Source organism: Bufo bufo, chromosome 1, assembly GCF_905171765.1.
Source record: "Bufo bufo chromosome 1, aBufBuf1.1, whole genome shotgun sequence".
NCBI lineage: Eukaryota > Metazoa > Chordata > Amphibia > Anura > Bufonidae > Bufo > Bufo bufo.
Window position 1 is genome coordinate 450992275 of NC_053389.1, and position 20627 is coordinate 451012901.

The following is a 20627-nucleotide window of genomic DNA, read 5'->3' on the forward strand; positions in this document are numbered from 1 at the left end:
AGCGCAGTTTAATTGCTATAGTCAAGTGAATGAAGTAGTACTTGTAATTATACTGCACTTCCGAGACGAGGCCAGTGTAATGTAGAGGAAGCAACACTCGCATAGAGCGTCATCTCCTCTTCAAACAGCTGATCGGCGCGGGTGCCGGGTGCCGGAGCCCTGCAGATCAGATATTGATGATATCATTAGGATAGGTCATTACTATATACTGCTTGGACAATCATTTTAAATTTTTCAGGAGCAGGATATTGGGCCTATGAATATGTGTGGATCAACTCGCTGTTCCTCTCCCACAGATCAGCTGACTGAAGAGACCAAACTGCGGATTGTGATGTGCTTCAGCCTTTTCATGGAGGGCCTGTCTATCTGAATGCCATCTACTTATTAGCACCAGTGTATAGTATTACAGCTTTGTCCTTTGCAAGTGAACGGGATGAAGCCGCAATATACTGCATGCCACTAATAAGTAGATGCTATACACGTAGAGGACCCAAAGTAAAAAAAGCCCTTTCAAATCAATGATTGGTGGGGATCCAACTCTTGGCACCCTACCAATCTGATATCTATGGCTATCCTAAATATTGGCCATCAATATCCTAATTCTGGAAAACCCCTTTAATAACCATTTGAAGTCTGGATAACTGCTGGCCTCTTAGAAGATGTCAAGCAGAAATATGCTAACATTTCATCTTAAGATTCAGTGGACTGTTAGCATCAGATGAAAGCATTTTGTTTGGTGTAGTTTTACTTTGGAAAAGGATTGAGAGACTTGTCCTCTGTCTGTCAACATAATGTGAAACCTACAAGTGTTTGCTGCTAATTGGTATCTGCAAAAAACTAATCTGAGAATCTTACATGGGGCTGAGAGTAATAATTTGAGGAGGAAAGTATATGTTTTTCAATCTGTTTAATTTGTGTCTGTAGGAGACTTAAAGTAAACTTTTCATAGGTAACTGAAAATGAGATCATCAACTATTTCTACTGACTACATATTCTTGAGATGCAGATTAAGAGTTCATCAATGGGAGTATACACATTTTTTGCTGCTAAAAAGCCATATTTTCCCAGTTATAATTAATGATTTACAGTTGGAAATTGACGGCACACCTTCACATAATCCAAAGCATTTATGTATTTATGAAAGCTCCTATTATATTAACTTTCTTACTATATTCTACTTTGATTTGTTGAGCCACATTTTCCATCTTATTTACTTTTACATTAAATGGTTTTTGTATTTCACTTATTGTTCAACTTACTGTAAGTCTGTTATTTCATTTTGCATCCACCTTACATTGTATTAATATAGCATATTGGCCAAGTAGCAGTAGCCTGCTAGTAAGGTGACAAAGCAGTTTGGTCACTCTTACTATAAAGGTCACAGAAAAGCAAACACTTTCAGCAAATATATGCAGAAGTGCTGGATGGGTTCTGGAATGCCTTTTAATCCTGTTTTTAAGGCATAGAAACCGAGCCGTTATATGAAAGGTTTAATTTAAGGTTTGTTCACTCTTTAAAGTGCAGCTTCCAAGATGATGAAGTTAGCCTCAGCTGCCTGTTCTATTAATGGGAGGTTGATTGCCACCATATGAATTGAAAGAAAGGCTAGGTAGAGACTGTATATTTCTTGGAAATATTTAATCTTATTTCTGATATGGTCTTAGCTTACTCCTGTCAGCCTGCCGTTCCATGGATGTCAGTACCTTGTCTCTTACCTTTTTTTACTTTTGTCTTCTCCATTGTAACGTACTGTACATTTGAAGAAAACTAAAGCTATGTTAAATCACATTGCATAACTGTTGATCTGGCATTACCCCCCATACACATTCACTCCATAGTTCCCAAAATTATTGAGGTCAAGGAACCTCAGACCAGTTTAACACCCACTGCCAAACCCTAACCCATTCTGCATATAAACAGCTTGTTTTCAGACAATGATGGTCATGCCATCCATGGTAATGTCACCACAACACATCACAATTGGCCTTTAAGGCCAGGTGAAGTGCCCTCAGCAAATACCAACTAAAAATTACAGATGTGTACAAAAAAAATAATAAAAAAATGATGAACATCTCAACCTCTGCAGTGCCCCCAGTATATTAAACACCCACCATATTGCCCCCAATATCTACTAGGGCCCTCTGTACTGCCCCAAAGATCTATAAGGCCCCCATAGTGGCCCCATGATATATAATACTCACCTCATCCACTTGAACGCGAGCGAACACTCGCTCTGAACTGGAGGGAGCAGAACCTGACACTCCCACCGTTGTGACATCATATGTAAAAAGGCTCTTTTACCTGTTTTTAACGGCCGTTTGGGTATTTTCACACTTGCGGCAGGACGGATCCGACAGGCTGTTCACCATGTCGGATCCGTCCTGCGGCTGTTTCGCCGTGCCCCCGGGCCGCCGCTCCGTCCCCATTGACTATAATGGGGATGGGGGCGGAGCTCCGGCGCAGCACGGCGGTGCACGGCTTAAGGCCGCCGGACTAAAATTACTGCATGTCAGGTTTTTTAGTCCGGCGGCTTTCTCCGTGCACTGCCGTGCTGCGCCGGAGCTCCGCCCCCATCCCCATTATAGTCAATGGGGACGGAGCGGGGGCACGGCGAACAGCCACAGGACGGATCCGACATGCTAAACAGCATGTCGGATCCGTCCTGCCGCAAGTGTGAAACTAGCCAATTTAGATGGGTGCACTCCTGTCTTAACAGCTGTTAAAAACAGGTCCATTGATTTCAGTGAGGCCCGCCTGGACAGACAAGAATTGGACAGTTCCTATTTTTTTATGGCCACTATTGACTGCCTGTTAAAAAAAAGTGTCCATTTGAATACCCAATAGACTTCTACTGGTTCTGAAAATGGCCGTGTTTCCTGTTCGTTGGAATATAGTCTAACACGCTGGTGCTGTCTGCCTTCACTGGGTTGACAGTCCATTTTGCTTGCAGAAAGTACAGGAAAAATGTCCTTGCTTTATTGATTATACTTCTTGCTGAAATATTCCAGTGGATTTTGGAAGGTTGTTAAAGGACATTTATTAGGTACTAAAACGTCAATGCGTTATGAGATTATACCAGTATCTTCTTCAGAACAATGTATCAAAAGTCATGGATGGGCCAAACTTTTTACAAACATGGGGGAGTATGGGTGGTCCCCCTACTGATCTAGTATGACTAGTGTATAGGTGATAAATGCTTCTGGCTGGAATACAACGTTAATGCCAGAATAAAGATCATGATCCCTTCATCACTCTCCAGAATTAATTCAGACCACAGACTCTAGACTTTGAACCCCTGAAAATAATTCAGACCACAAAAGTCAGGCTCCAACATACTTCTGCACAAGCAACCGGAGGAGAGGACACAGGTCACTCCTGCATGTGCCGTGTAAACTGTAGGCCATTACCAGCAAACAACCTTATGCTATGGTGGACATATCTTTTGGGTGCTAGATTCTTAGACGGGTTTTGAATCTTTTATTTTCTTTTTAAATCCCTGGGACCATCGTTGCAGGACCTTGGTGAGTGTGACAGTGTATAGTATGTCTGTTGTATGTACCTGTCTCTTTGGGCTCATAGAGATCAATGGATGTGGTGGTGATGGCTGTGATCAATGGTTGTGCGTTGTGTGTTGGGTCGAGCACCATTGACTTACTAAAATCACTCCAGCCATGCAAAGTGAATCCATTTATACCAATATCTATGCAAATTATCATGGTAGACTATATCATCAGATAACCTCAGACATGGACAACCACCAAGGAAAATACGACCTTCTGATCTGAATTATTCTTCCATCTCGTTCATGATTTATGTGGTTTAGATGTGGTTTCTCTGTGTTTGTCTGTATAGAACATTGTATATAATGTTGGATCATTTCTTAGTAATTTTCACATTTGAGGAATATTCTTAGAGGAGGTCTTTTAGTTTTGGTCTGATCCATTTGCTGTGTATCTATTGCCAGCAAACAACATCTGTGTTGACTTTTGAGCAGTTCTAATTGTTGCCTAACATCTGTTTCAGTTCCCAAAGTAACGCTTATTGTTTGAAATATTCTAGGTTGCCATAAAATCTATCCGTAAGGACAAAATAAGAGATGAGCAAGATATGGTACACATCAGACGAGAGATTGAAATAATGTCATCACTCAGCCATCCGCATATCATAAGTATATATGAAGGTAATATTTTGCTTTAAATCATATGAAATATGTGTGGTCCAATCACCCACGATCACTTGTTAGCCGTTCTTGTGCTTGCATGGGATGCACCTTGTTAAAATGATGTGTGGCATTGTAGGACACGTTCATATAAAGTACTCAGGACAGTCTTAAAGGGAACCTGTCATCAACTTTATGCTGACCTCGATGAGGGCAGCATAAAATAGTGACAGAAATGCTGATGTCTGCGGTGTCACTCATGAGCTAAAAGTAAGTGGTTGTTGAGAACCAGCATCATAATCATTACAGCTCAGGCCTTGAAAAGAGTCAGATCTACCTGAAAAGAGTCATGGTTATCCATAATCTCCTGCTCTCCTGCCCACCTGCAGATGATTAGCAGTTCTCTCCTAGAGAGAAAGGGAGAAAACTAGGTAGAAGCCTGTCAGTCATCAGCAGGTGGGCAGGAGAGCAGGGATTCATGAATAACCAGGACTCTTCTCAGGTGGCCGTGACTCTTTTCCAGGCCCAGTCTGCAATGATTGTGATGTTGGTTCTCGGCAACCAATTACATTTAACTTTTAAATGACCGACCTCTGAAATCAACTGAGCTGTCTCTACTTTATTCTGCCGTCAGTATGGGCAGCATAAAGTTGATGACAGGTTCCCTTTAAGACACTGAGTGGGTTTAAGGGTACTTTCACACTAGCGTTTTTCTTTTTCGACATAGAGTTCCGTTCTAGGGGCTCTATTACCGGAAAAGAACTGATCAGTTTTATCCTAATAGATTCTTAATGGAGAGCATTATGTTCAGGATGCATCAGGATGTCTTCTGTTCAGTTTTTTTGACTTTTCAGGACGGAGATATCATTGGTGGCCAGTGCGGCCTCCCCCCTCCCAAATTAAAATCACCCCCTTCCCCCATCATTGGTGGCCAGTGCGGCCTCCCCTCTCCCCCCCCTAATTAAAATCACCTTCCCCCATCATTGGTGGCAGCGGAGAGTTCCGATCGGAGTCCCAGTTTAATCGGTTACCATGCAGCAAAAAACTGAACACTTGCCTGAATGCCGGATCCAGCATTTTTTTCCATAGGAATGTATTAGTGCCGGAACCGGCATTCAAATTGCCGTATTGACGGATCCGGTATTCCGGTCTGCGCATGCGCAGACCTTTAAAAATGTGAAAAAAATAAATACCGGATCCGTTTTGCCGGATGACACCGGAAAAACAGATCCGGTATTGCAATGCATTTTTCTGACTGATACAAGATAATAAAAATTTATGGCAGTGGAAGACGAAAACAACTAAGGCCTCATGCACACGACCGTTTTTTTTGCGGTCCGCAAAAACGGGGTCCGTGATCCGTGTCCGTTTTTTCTTCCGTGGGTCTTCCTTGATTTTTGGAGGATCCACGGACATGAAAAAAAAGTCGTTTTGGTGTCCGCCTGGCCGTGCGGAGCCAAACTGATCCGTCCTGAATTACAATGCAAGTCAAAGGGGACGGATCCGTTTGACGTTGACACAATATGGTGCAATTGCAAACGGATCCGTCCCCCATTGACTTTCAATGTAAAGTCAGGAGTCCCTATTAATATACCATCGGATCGGAGTTTTCTCCAATCCGATGGTATATTTTAACTTTAAGCGTCCCCATCACCATGGGAACGCCTCTATGTTAGAATATACCATCGGATTTGAGTTAGATCGTCAAAACTCAGATCCGACAGTATATTCTAACACAGAGGCGTTCCCATAGTGATGGGGACGCTTCAAGTTAGAATATACTAAGAACTGTGTACATGACTGCCCCCTGCTGCCTGGCAGCACCCGATCTCTTACAGGGGGCTGTGATCAGCACAATTAACCCCTCAGGTGCCGCACCCCCCTCCCCTGTATTTAACTCATTGGTGGCCAGTGCGGCCCCCCTCCCTCCCCTGTATTTAACTCATTGGTGGCCAGTGCGGCCCCCTCGCTCCCCTGTATTTAACTCATTGGTGGCCAGTGCGGCCCCGCTCCCTCCCTCCCCTGTATTTAACTCATTGGTGGCCAGTGCGGCCCCCCTCCCTCCCTCCCCTGTATTAAATTCATTGGTGGCCAGTGCGGCCCCCCTCCCTCCCTCCCCAGTATTATATTCATTGGTGGCAAGTGCGGCCTACCCTCTTCCCCCCCCTAATTAAAATCACCCCCCCATCATTGGTGGCCAGTGCGGCCTCCCCCCTCCCAAATTAAAATCACCCCCTTCCCCCATCATTGGTGGCCAGTGCGGCCTCCCCTCTCCCCCCCCTAATTAAAATCACCTTCCCCCATCATTGGTGGCAGCGGAGAGTTCCGATCGGAGTCCCAGTTTAATCGGTTACCATGGCAGGCAAGACGCTACTGCAGTCCTGGCTGCCATGGTTACTTAGCAATAGAAGCATTATACTTACCTGCAATGTCTGTGACCAGTCGGGCGCTCCTCCTACTGGTAAGTGACAGGTCTGTGCGGCGCATTGCTTATAGCACAGACCTGTCACTTACCAGTAGGAGGAGCGCCTGGCCGGTCACAGACATCGCAGGTAAGTAAAATGCTTCTATTGCTAAGTAACCATGGCAGCCAGGACTGCAGTAGCGTCTTGGCTGCCATGGTAACCGATCGGAGCCCCAGTGATTAAACTGGGACTCCGATCGGAACTCTCCGCTGCCACCAATGATGGGGGGGGGGGGGGGGGGTGATTTTAATTAGGGAGGGGGGGGGAGAGGGGAGGCCGCACTGGCCACCAATGATGGGCAAAGGTGATTTTAATTAGGGGGGGGGAGAGGATAGGCCGCACTGGCCACCAATGAATATAATACTGGGGAGGGAGGGGGGCCGCACTGGCCACCAATGAGTTAAATACAGGGGAGGGAGGCCGCACTGGCCACCAATGAGTTAAATACAGGGAAGGGGGGTCTGACTCTGCCCCCTCCTGCCTGGCAGCACCTGATCTCTTACAGGGGGCTATGATACACACAATTAACCCCTCAGGTGCGGCACCTGAGGGGTTAATTGTACGGATCACAGCCCCCTGTAAGAGATCGGGTGCTGCCAGGCAGCAGGGGGCAGTCATGTACACAGTTCGTAGTATATTCTTACTTGAAGCGTCCCCATCACTATGGGAACGCCTCTGTGTTAGAATATACTGTCGGATCTGAGTTTTCACAAAGTGAAAACTCAGCTCTGAAAACGCTGCGGATCCGTCTGTGTGAAAGTAGCCTACGGCCACGGATCACGGACGCGGATGTCAATTTTGTGTGCATCCGTGTTTTTTCACAGACCCATTGACTTGAATGGGTCCGTGAACCGTTGTCCGTCCAAAAAATAGGACAGGTCATATTTTTTTGACGTACAGGAAACACGGATCACGGACGCGGATGAACAACGGTGCATTTTCCGAGTTTTCAACGGACCCATTGAAAGTCAATGGGTCCGCAGAAAATCACGGAAAACGGAACAACTGACACGGATGCACACAACGGTCGTGTGCATGAGGCCTAATACTCACCTGTTAGATCCCACCCCTGCTCCATGCTAGTCTTCTGTTACCTGGTTGCAACAATGATGTGACCACTGAAGTCTGCTCAGATATTTTTCTGACCTCTGTCAGCCCCTTTTACTACCACACCTACCCAGATCTTATGCCTGCATTTTTTAGGTAATCTAAATTTCATACTCTTGTCTAGTACAGATTCACTCTTCCCTACTGTATGTCATCCTCTGGGATTGTACTGTATGTAATGTGCAGGCAAGTAATCTATGGATCCATCCACAATAAGTACACCCGATTTTAGTCACCCACAGTTTGCCTTGCTATGTAATTTAAAGGGCATCTGTCAGCAGATTTGTACCTATGACACTGGCTGACCTGTTCCATGTGCACTTGGGAGCCGAAGGCACCTGTGTTGGTCCCATGATCTTATGGGCTTGCATTGCTGAGAAAAATGTTTTAATAAATGCAAATGAGCATCTAGGAGCAACGGGGGTCCATACATCCAAAAGGTTAGCAGTCCATAAAGCATAACGTTCCCAAGTCCACTTCAATCTGGAAACACTCAAATACAGTTATTAAAGGGCATCTGTCAGCAGATTTGCAACAGGTCATCCAGTTTAATAGGTACAAATCTGCTGACAGATGCCCTTTAATAACTGTATTTGAGTGTTTCCTCATTGAAGTGGACTTGGGAACGTTATGCCTTCGGCTCCGAAGTGCACATGGAACAGGTCAGTCAGTGTCATAGGTACAAATCTGCTGACAGATGCCCCTTAAATTACATAGCAAGGTAAACTGTTTGTGACTTAAATCGGGTGTACTTATTGTGGATGGATCCATAGATTATTTGCCTGCACATTACATACAGTTATGCTTTATGGACTGCTAACCTTTTTGATGTATGGAGTGCCAGTAAGTAAAACCTTCATGTTTATTTCATTTCCAACTCATAGTACTCATTCTCATCTCCATGTGTTGTATCCCACTAAATCTCTAGCCAGATCCCTTTATCACATGGTCTACTGTTCATATGAATGTAAGATACTGTCGATGGATCACATGATCTACTGTTCATATGAATGTAGGATACTGTCGATGGATCACATGGTCTACTGTTCCTATGAATGTAGGATACTGTCGATGGATCACATAGTCTACTGTTCATATGAATGTAGGATACTGTTGATGAATCACATGGTCTACTGTTCATATGAATATAGCATATTGTCGATGGATCACATGGTCTACTGTTCATATGAATGTAGGATACTATTATTGGATCACATGGTCTACCTTTCATATGAATGTAGGATACTGTCGATGGATCACATGGTCTACTCTTCATATGAATGTAGGATACTGTCGATGGATCACATGGTCTACTGTTCATATGAATGTAGGATACTGTCGATGGATCACAAGGTCTACTGTTCATATGAATGTAGGATACTGTCGATGAATCACATGGTCTACTGTTCATATGAATATAGCATATTGTCGATGGATCACATGGTCTACTGTTCATATGAATGTAGGATACTATTATTGGATCACATGGTCTACCTTTCATATGAATGTAGGATACTGTCGATGGATCACATGGTCTACTGTTCATATGAATGTAGGATACTGTCGATGGATCACATGGTCTACTGTTCATATGAATGTAGGATACTGTCGATAGATCACATAGTCTACTGTTCATATGAATGTAGGATACTGTCGATGGATCACAAGGTCTACTGTTCATATGAATGTAGGATACTGTTGATGGATCACATGGTCTACTGTTCATATGAATGTAGGATACTGTCGATGGATCACATGGTCTACTGTTCATATGAATGTAGGATACTGTCGATAGATCACATGGTCTACTGTTCATATGAATGTAGGATACTGTCGATGGATCACAAGGTCTACTGTTCATATGAATGTAAGATACTGTTGATGGATCACATGGTCTACTGTTCATATGAATGTAGGATACTGTCGATGGATCACATGGTCTACTGTTCATATGAATGTAGGATACTGTCGATAGATCACATGGTCTACTGTTCATATGAATGTAGGATACTGTCGATAGATCACATAGTCTACTGTTCATATGAATGTAGGATACTGTTGATGAATCACATGGTCTACTGTTCATATGAATATAGCATATTGTCGATGGATCACATGGTCTACTGTTCATTTGAATGTAGGATACTATTATTGGATCACATGGTCTACCTTTCATATGAATGTAGGATACTGTCGATGGATCACATGGTCTACTTTTCATATGAATGTAGGATACTGTCGATGGATCACATGGTCTACTGTTCATATGAATGTAGGATACTGTCGATAGATCACATAGTCTACTGTTCATATGAATGTAGGATACTGTTGATGGATCACATGGTCTACTGTTCATATGAATGTAGGGTACTGTCGATGGATATACGTTTGTATATCTGAAGTTAGGAAGCAATATAGACAAACCTGGGGGGGGGGGGGAATCTACTTCGGTATCTATACTGTTGTTTGGTTATTCTTGTAGCATACAACTTCAAGTGGGAACAATGGAGGGGACAGTCCTGTGTTTGAGAGGGATATCCTTCTGTCCAACAAAGGGAAGAGGAATTAAAAAGAATGGTTAAAGGAGTTTTTCAACTTCAACTTTATTTTTACTTCAATTACCCCTCCCCCCAACAAGCTGTGCATTGCATGTTTTGCACATTATTTTGATGAATGCTGTGTAAGTAAAAATGGGACCTATTATAATGGTATTACAGGAAGTGCCTGATCACTCCTGTAATAACCCTTCAGAGCAGCTAGTAGAATAAATATATAATATATAAAATAAATAGAATAAAGGCACAGTTTATGGAAGCCTGTATCCTCCATGCTGACAGTGCTCACAGATGCTGTGATACCGTAGTTTGTTCACGGGTCTTGAGTTGACCCATGGGGGCATAACATCTTTGGGATACAATCTGCTGTTTTGTGGTCCACAAATCTCATATCCGCAAAAAATGCATGCGGCCCATGTGTGATCAGCATTTTCTTTTTGCGGACCCATTGAAGTCTGCATTTTACGGACAAATTGTAGCTTTTTTCAGAATGGACATAGGATGCAGATAGCACGTGGATAATCCATGTTATTTCTTTATCCATTATATCCGTTCCACAAAGAGATAGAACATGTCCCATACTTGGCCACTGAAGTGAATGGGTCCGCAAAAAATGCATATACGACCTGTACGTTATCTGTATTTTGTGGCTGCAATTTGTGTACTGTAAGATACATACAGTTGTGTGCAGAACGCCTTAATGTGTTCCCCAAACTGGATCTTTACATTGTAAATGATTATATAATCAGGCACTTAGAATTGTTCTATGGCAACTAATTTTTTTCTGTAAACTTATATAATCTGAACTTTGCAAAAAACATGAAGTAAGAAATAAATACATTTTACCATCAGTTTCAGAGAACGGACCTGGCTGTCCCAAAGTAACCTAAATTGTTACTGCCAAGAAATGATATTGTTGCTCCAGATGGGAAAGTGAAAGAAGTTTATAGGATCACACAAGTAAATCATCTAGAGGGTTCCTTGTAGTTTATGTGAGGCTACCCCTTATCAGCTGAGGAAGGCAGCAGCCAGGATGAGAGGACCGGAGTGTGGTGTGTACATTGTGTCACAATAGGAGCAGGCAGGGAGTTTCATTCAGGGAGTAAAACAGCAGAAAAGCGTTGTGGGCAAAAATAAAAGGGAAGTGTAGAAACAAGCCGTGCGTACAATGGTCTCTTGAAAAATGATGATTGAAGTCCACACCCTAGTCCAAGGGCAGCTCTTGCCAAGTGCATGAAGCCAAGTAGAAACACCTAATGGGGATTTCCTTTCACTCTGGAGGAAAACCAGAATCTGCTGAATAGACTGTTGAAATACATGCCGGGCAAATTCATACAGAATTATAGAAAATCAGATTTTCTTTGTGAGTGACAGGTCTGTTGGGAGAATAACTGAAGTGCTGCCAAATAATTAACAACTGACCTCACATTGTCCAAGGGAAGGAAGTCTATGGCTAGTCCCTTGCAGTTGACACATACTGAACCCTGCATGGACACATTTTCTGACAACTGTAAAAGAAAAACTGTCTTTGTTGCCTATAGCAACCAAAAACAGCAAAACTTTCATTTTCCAAGAGCAGAATATGAAATGAAAGATGAGCTTTGATTGGTTGCTATGGACCACAGACAGCCATTCTTTTAGATGGTTTAATAAATCTCAGGAATCGGACATACCTAAAGAAATGCCCAACAGGAGGACTACTACATGGAGGTTTATCTGTTAATTCAGAAATATCTGGACCTAGACAACTCATATTCTCACAATTAATGTTTTAACAATTTAAAGAAGTACCTACAGTGCCTTGAAAAAGTATTCTTAACCCTTATACTTGAACATTCAGCCCCTTGTGCTCTGATGCCCCTAAATAAAATCCAGTGTGACCAATTGCCTTCAGAAGTCACCTAATTAGTAACTAGTCAACCAATGGGGAATTTATTCTCAGTATAACTCCAGACCTAAGTCCCATTGAGAATCTGTGGCTTGACTTGAAAATTGCTGTTTACGGACGCAGAGTTTGAAAAGAAGTATGGGGAAAATTTCAGCCTCCAGGTATGCAAAGCTGGTAAAGACATACTCCAAAAGACTTGCAGCTATAATTTGCAGCTAAAGGTGGCCCAGGGGCGCTCAATACAAATGCATGCCACACTTCAAATTTTTGAAAATGATATATCATTTTCTTTTCACTTCACACATACTTGCTAACTTGTGTTTGTCTATCACATGAAATTCCAGTAAAATACATTAAAGTATGTGGGTGTGACGTGAAAAAATGTGGAAAAGTTCAAAGGGTATGGATACTTTTTCAAGGCACTGTATAATGTCGGTCCTAATGTCCTAGTAACAAAATCAGCCACAGTAACCCATATTGATAGCTACAACATGGTGTGCTATTTTGTCCCATGTTTATTTTTGTTTCTTCTTCCCCCACATTCCAAGAGCCAAGTGAACTATAGCTTTTAATTGTACCATTTAGTGGGGTGCTTACAGCCTTCTGATCACTTTCATTCAGTTTTTTGGAGGAGACAGGGTGACCCAAAAATAGCAAATCGTGGCCATACCTATTATATTTCTTTTTTTTTATTGTTTATTTTTATATATAAAATTGGGAAAGGGGAATGATTTGAATGTGTTAAATATTTTTTATTTTATTTTTTTACGTTTTTACACAGTTGGGGGGTTGAACTTGTGATCATCTGATCGCTTGTCTGACAGAATGCAATAGGTACTATTGCGGTCTATGGTATTCTGAGACACTACCTGCTGAGCTGTGCCTTGGGAAAGGCTTTGCAGGCAGTTAATCATGACAAGCATAGGAACCTTCAGAAGGGCCCAGGCATTCATAATAACTGATGCCATGGTTGCTATTGACAGTGGTATCTGAATGGTTAAATGACAGAGTTTGACATCATCTCTGATCCAGGTCATTGTGGCCAGGTGCCTGCTGTATTATACAGTTGCCATCCGCCATGTGTAGAGCAAGCTCAATGTGTGAGCTCGCTCCATACAACCCCATTAAGCATAATCACGTATATGTATGTGATTATGCATGATAGGACTAAGGAGCCTTTGATGCAGAAGTAAATGAAGCCATAGTAGTGTAGTGATTAATGTCACACCTCCCTCAGCACAACCTGTGAAGAGAGCTATACTTACCTTCTCCTAGGGTTGCCACCTTTTTGAACAAAAACATACCGGCCAAGTATAAACAGGTAAAAAGGAACTGTAAGGGAGTGGTGTGACTTGACATGGAGTTTGATTTGAAACCAGTGGTTTGAACATACTTTGAAGTTTTAGGCCATTTAAAAACTCATGTATTCCTGTCATTTTAAAATATAATGCAGCCAAAAATGTAGAGGGAAACATAACATCCTGACTACACCAGGATGTCCTGGCTGAGCTGCTCATCAAGGACATGCTGGTGCTGTGTAGTCAGGGTTTTATGTTTGTCTCAATCAGTTTGGGCTGCACAGGCAGTTGAGCTATCAGTGCTGTATATCTACATTATTACTTTGGCCCATCAGCACTATGATTAGCTCCATGCCCACATGCCATATCACAGAGCAGTGCAGAAGTATCTCCAGCTCTTTGTGTGGGATAGTGCTATAGATGCAGATATCACAGTTAGGGATCGACCGATTATCGGTTTTACCGATATTATCAGCCGATATTCAGGATTTTCAATGTTATTGGTATCGGCATCTTTTTTGCAGATATGCCGATAACGAATTGGGAACAAGGATCGCGCTGCTGTCAGCGCGATCCGTGTTTCCTCAGCAGCACAGGGGAGAAGGAAGTAGTGTCTCCCTCCTCCCTGTTCCGCCGCTGCCACCAATGAAAGGAGAGAGGAGAAGAGGAGGGGAGGGTCTGTGGCCACTGCGCCACCAATGAAGTTAACTCACTCATTCATTCAAATTCAACAGGAGGCAGGAGCTGGCTGCAGAATCCTATAGCCGCATCCGACCTCTATGACAAGTAGCTGCGATCTGCGGCAGTTAACCCCTGCCTCACCTAAGGTGTTAACTGCCGTGGATCGCAGCTACTGCTCATAGAAGTCGGGTGCGGCTATAGGATTCTGCAGCCAGCACCCGCCTCCTGTATATGAATTAATGGGCGAGTTATCTTCATTGGTGGCGCAGTGCGCCCCCCCCCAAACCCCAGTATTAAAAACATTGGTGGCGCAGTGCGTCCTCCCCCCCACCCAACCCCAGTATTAAAAACATTGGGGGTGCAGTGGCAGCTTCTGATCGGAGCCCCAGCAGTGTAAGCCTGGGGCTCCGATCGGTTAGCATGGCAGCCAGGACGCTATTGAAGCCCTGGCTGCCATAGTCAGCTCCCTGCTGCCGTGTGCACAAAGCACAGGGCAGCAGGGACAGTGTTAAGTCCTATTCACCCTAATAGAGATCTATCAGGGTGAATAGGACAAGGGTTCTAGCCCCTAAGGGGGCTAAAAGTTAGTAAAAAAAAAATTAAAAAATGTATAAATGAAAAAGAAAGATTTACAAAAAAAAAAATGTTCATGTTCAGCATATTTGTGTAGGAATTCTTTTGTTTTTTTAAAAATGAAATGCACAGAATATCGGTATAAATTATCAGCTATCGGCCTGAAAGTTCGCCGATTATCGGTATCGGCTCTACAAAATCTATATCGGTCGATCCCTAATCACAGTTTTCTAGTCTGCCTTTGCAGCTCAGACTTGACGTGGACTGATTAAAGGGAACCTGTCACCTGGATTTTGTGTATAGAGCTGAGGACATGGGCTGATAGATCGCCGCTAGCACATCCGCAATATCCATTCCCCATAGCTCTGTGTGCTTTTATTGTGTCAAAAAAAAGATTTTATAGATATGTAAATGAGGCTATTAACGTTTCCAGAGCCCAGCAACGCCCACTCTGAAGGATCCCAGCACCGCCCGCATCCTCCAAATCTCCTCCTTGCTCCCCGATGTAGGTAGAGCGCTGTAATCTCGCAATGGGATTTAGCGTAGGGTATAGAAGAGCATCGGAGCATGAACTGCTCCGATGCTCAAGTTGGGGGCTGCCTGGGTGAAAATGGAGGTATGTCCGGGTTCAGCTCTGAACCCGGACAACCCCTTTAAGTGTTTACAACAGGGTTTAGGAACCTTTGCTACTCATGTTGTTGTGGAACTAAAACTCCCAGCATGCTTCACTTATCTCTGTGGCAGTTCAGGGAAGGGTTGAGCAGTAGTACATGCTGGGAATTGTAGTTTCACAACAGCAGAAGTTCTGGAGATTGCTGGCCCCTGGTTTACAATGTTATTAAAAGGGTTATCCGATTTCAGAAATGTCCCCCCCATGTGCCGGGCCCCTCACAGGTAATATACTTACCCCGCTCCCTGTGCCTCTCCTGGTCCCCACACCGCCTCTGCTGCTTCTCCCTGTGCACCGCTGAAAACATCCGGTGTCGGGGTGAGCAGCCAATGGCATGTGGGGACGGGGACAAGCCTCCCTAGTGTCACCCGCAATGCTAGGAAGGCTCATCCCCGTCCCCACCTGCCATTGGCTGCTCCCCCCGACACCGGATGTTTTCATCCTTGTACAGGGAGAAGCAGCAGCGGTGGTGCGGGGACCAGGAGCAGCACAGGGAGCGGGTTAAGTATATTACCTGTGATGGGCCCAGCACATTGGGGGGCTGTTTCTGAAATCGGATAATCCCTTTAAGCCTCTTTAAGTTCTTGTGTAACTTCACCCAAAGTGTAACACATAAAGAGTTTATAACATTATTGACGATGTACACACAGCGATGTCTTAATAGATGTGTTACTCTGGTCCCAGAACCCTTACATAACACATCTGATTTCACTTTTCATTGTGTGTGGTTTGTTTAAACAAATATTCCCATAAAAAAGGTAATTTACACAGAGTTTTTAGAAATTTATGTCAAGAAAAAATAATAAAACATGGATAGCCTTAACTCCAGTTTAACCCATTTTACACTGTCATTTTTATACCATAAATGTATTTTCACATGTTGTGTTATTTAGTGAGTTACATCTTTAAGTAGGTTGAAAACCCCCCACACAGGATCATCAAGTTTAGATTACTATTTTAAGATTTATTTATGCTTTTTGGGTCTTTTGATTTTATTAAAATTTGCATTAAAGGGGCTATCTGGGAATTAATATTAATGACCTATCCTAAGCTGTTAGAAGAGGCCAGGCACTCCGTGACCGCCATGGTCTCTTCTTAGGCCATGTGACATTACTGTGCATCAGTCACATGGTCTAGTTGCAGCTCAGTCCCTTTCAAGTCAGTGGGGCTGAGCTGCAATACTAAGCACTGCCACAATACGATGTACGGCGCTGTGCTTGTAAAACTACTGGGAACCGGCTGCGCTCACCAGAGCTCCCGGACACAGCTGATTGGCAGCAGTACCTAGACTCTGACCTGCGCTGATGTGAGAATGATGACCTATCCCGAGCATAGGTCATCATTAGTGTTGAGTGAATCAAAGTATCTGAAGTGGACTTCGATACAAATTTCAGGGAAAATTCTATTTGCCGCAAAGCCGAATTTCCTCGTGCTTCGTGGTAATAAATGCATTTTTCCTGAAATGGCGTAAATAAAAAATACATACTTATCTCATCCGTTAGAGCATGAATTGATAGGATAGGTCATCAATATCAGATCGGTGGGGGTCCGACACCCAGCACCCCCACCGATTAGCTAGTTAACTAGAAGGCTGCGCACTATGCAAGCGCAGCCTTTCTATCATTGCTTACGGCTCCTTCCTACTCAAGTCTATATACTACAGAGCTGTCCCATAAAAGTGAATGTTACAGCTTGTAATTACACCTGCTCGCCACTGCAATGTCAATGGCGAGCAGGAAAACAATGAAGAGAAGGCTGCGGACAAGAATAGGACATTCTCTATCTTTTTTGCGGGGCCAGGAAAGGGAACAACGGATGTGGACAGCACACGGTGTGCTGTCCGCATATTTTGCGGCCCCACGTTGAAATTAATGGGTCCTCACCTGTTAGGCAAAATTGTGGAACGGATGGGGACTCATTCGTACGGTCATCTGAATGAACCCTTAGTATTAGACATTTCTAATAAAATTGTTTAGTCTGGAGCTCGCAATGGTGAGATAAATGTATTGTATGGTTATGGTTATCATAAGACCATTTTCATTTAAAATTCCATGATTCTTTAAGACCACATTTCAATAGTATGAAGAGGCTTACTATATTAGTGATAGCATTCTGTAACCCAGTCCGAGCACATTTATTTCCAGAAGTAGCTGGAAGAGATAGACCCTCACTCTCAGTCTGGAGAAATTCCATCCACTCAGCAAGACAGAAGTTGGCAATTGGCTTTGTACAGCTGGGAGGAAAATACTGTTGAAGTGACTTAAAACATCTTGAATAGTAGTGAACAGCTAGAGCTGACTTTGCCAGAATCTTACTTCGGAGAGTATAAATTTAGTCTGAAGAAAGTGCTTCTTTCATGAAAATCCTTAGCACTACATGTCGAGACTAAGAATACCAAGGGCAATTTATTCATGGTCCAGTGATCTACAGACTTAAAATACTGTTATATAAAATGTCCTTATCATGTCTATATTTGGGTCAGTTTTGTTTTTGTGTTTTTATCACCCAATCTAATGTATGCACAGTAGTCTGTTTCCTGAAGGGCGATTTTTGGGTAGGATCATCTCCAACTCAGGTAGACTTTCTTCCCATACAAGATGTAATGCACAGCATTTAGACTGTTAAGAAGCGTTGGCCTGAAACGCATGCTGCCTTTCTTCCCAACAAGGCACGGGAAGGGTTGGCTGAATGTAATCTGGACGCTTCATCCTCATCTTTATATTTTTTAAGTGTCTTTGATGTATGTATTTTAGATTTTTGTAGAATCATTAAGAGAACATATTTTTCCATTGAATTGTTCTGTGAGTCTTTTCTAGGAGGTTTGTAGGTAGTTCCTAATGGTGGGGCCTCCAACATTGTGCTGTGTCTTGAATATGATGTGTCTGCCTGTACTTAACATGTCATACCATACACATTTTAGTCCATGTTGGCCATCACAGTCCCTCAAAATGGCCATGCATGTTGCAAGACGAGTGATCTGGTGCCGTGAAATGTTCTTTCACAAAATGATTGTTCATTTTATGGTTGACTGCACCATATAAAGTTAGCTGCTATCGGACAGAGGTAGTGCTTGCTAAGAGCTCATTTGCATACCTTCTTACCAGAATTCCAGAGGAGCATGTATGGCCTACAAGCTTCTTCACACCGATTTAATGCATTCTCCAAAAGTAAAGATAGTACCCCCCAAACCCTACTCTCAGATAGAAGTTTTAAACACTGCTGACTTTTTGCCAGACAATGATAATCTGTCTTTGATCTGATAAAGCTTTTTGTTGTTAGATTTTACTACTTTAATGATCACCCACAGGACCCCCAGTGACCCCCTATCTATCCCCTAAGGATTGGTTATCAGATCAGCAAGGGTCCAAGTTCTGGCAATGAAAAAAGCTGATTGTTGGGGGTCAAAGTCCTGAGGCACAACCGATCTGCTGTTTTCATTGCAGGAAGTCGTCCCTTGCCAATTTGATATTGAAAACCTACTCTAAGTATAGGTCATCAGTAGGTAAGTTATGGAAAACCTCTTTAATCTATGGGTCCAGGAAAGAAGATAGGGACCAAACAGCAAGAACCATGCCTGCCTAAGGAGTGTGGTGGTGTTAACCAGTGCCAGATGAAGCCCCTTGTTAATCTTAACTATGGAGCCGCTCACCTGATTTTCTTCATGGTCATTCAACAAACCTAGTGATTAACAATATTTCCATATGGACAAGCTCATCAAGTATAGGGATATTGCACCACGACATGGTAAGATAATATAGAATATAACTTTGTAAATGTCATTTTCATCAGTTTTCTAGGGGATGCAATTGTATACAAGGTGGATCCTGAAGAGTGCTTCATTTACTCTAGCATTGAGTCCCTTCTCAATACATTTCTCCGTTTCTGTTTCTTTCATACATAAGGAAGTTTTTTAGGTCAAACGTTCCTTTTTTTTTTTCTTTTCGCCTTTCATGTTATAAAAAGCATTAGACTGGTTTTACAAATTATGAGAACCATTATATATTCCCACCGAGCATACTGGAATGAGGTGACCTTACGTGGAGAAGAAAATGAGCTGAAAAACAAATAATGAAACGATCAGCAGTCTCAATAAATCTGGCATCATTTTACCTTTCAATTAGACTGTGCTTCTAATTAATTTCCTGTCTGGCTGAGCAGTGACGTCAGAGAGTACTAAACTTCTCATTGTTTTCCTTTGATAGCACCCTGAACTTAAACCTTGTCATCTCATGGAGGATAATCAAGAACTTAATCCTTCTGTTACATTCCACCGATCCTGGATTTCCTTACATACTTATTCTACACCTATGTGATTAGTTCACCAAAGATATGTGGACACTTTCCAAAGTATACCACTTAAAGGAAGCGTATGGAAACTTTATTATCATTACAGACAGTATAGAATATGAAGGCTGTAAAAGTAAAACACTGCCATAACCATTATATTTTGTATACTTATCTTTTAAAGGCTATTTACACCTTTGGGCGCAATGCATTAAGCCTTTATTAGGCAGATCAGCAAGCGATTGTCGGGGAGGGAAGCGTTCCCTCCCGACAATCGCTTGCTAGCTAGCCGAGAAGACCGCTGCTATTACATGCAGCGATTTCCTCCGCAGCATGGGAAGGAGCGATCACTATGCCATCGCTTGTCCTCATATTTTCTAGTGGTTTAGCAGATCGCTAAACTGGCAAGCATTGATTTTTAAGCATGCAATCGGCGACAGTATTACACTGTAATATAATCGCTAGTGAGCGTTCATTTAAGCTTTCATAGTGCTATCTTCTGCACTTCTGAGTTCCTGAAGTTTAAAGGGGTTTCCCAAAACCAGAATATTGATGGCTCTTGGTACCTCCTCTGACCAGCTGTTTGAAGGGGCTGGCACTCATTCCTTTGAATGCTGCAGGCTTTTCATGATTTCCAGCAGTCTGTCTTACCTGCATGTCTACCGGGGCAAGATATTGCAGCTTCTTCCCAGTCAAATGAATGAGATAAGTTGCAATACCCTGCACTGCCTCTTCTAAGTAGAGTAGGACCCCATTCATCTGATATCGATGGTCCTGAGATAGGCCATTAATATTCTGATCCTGGAACACCCTTCTCATTTTTCTCTGCCAGACTACTATACTGTGCTTTGTATAAAGACTGTACAGCATTCCTTAGATCATTAGGACAAGCTGTGAACATGCAGGGAGTGCTGGGAAATTTGAGTTCAGCAGCTTGCAGAATTGTG

General features: G+C 42.9%; 1 protein-coding gene across 1 annotated transcript in view; it reads left to right on the forward strand.

Moving 5' to 3' along the window:
• The window catches only part of NUAK1 (NUAK family kinase 1), a 100419-nt gene that overhangs the window by 48035 nt on the left and 31757 nt on the right, over window positions 1-20627 (forward strand). The window contains exon 2 of the mRNA XM_040408351.1: window positions 4060-4180. Within this exon, the coding sequence (XP_040264285.1) occupies window positions 4060-4180 (121 nt within the window). The remainder of the gene's footprint in view (window positions 1-4059; window positions 4181-20627) is intronic.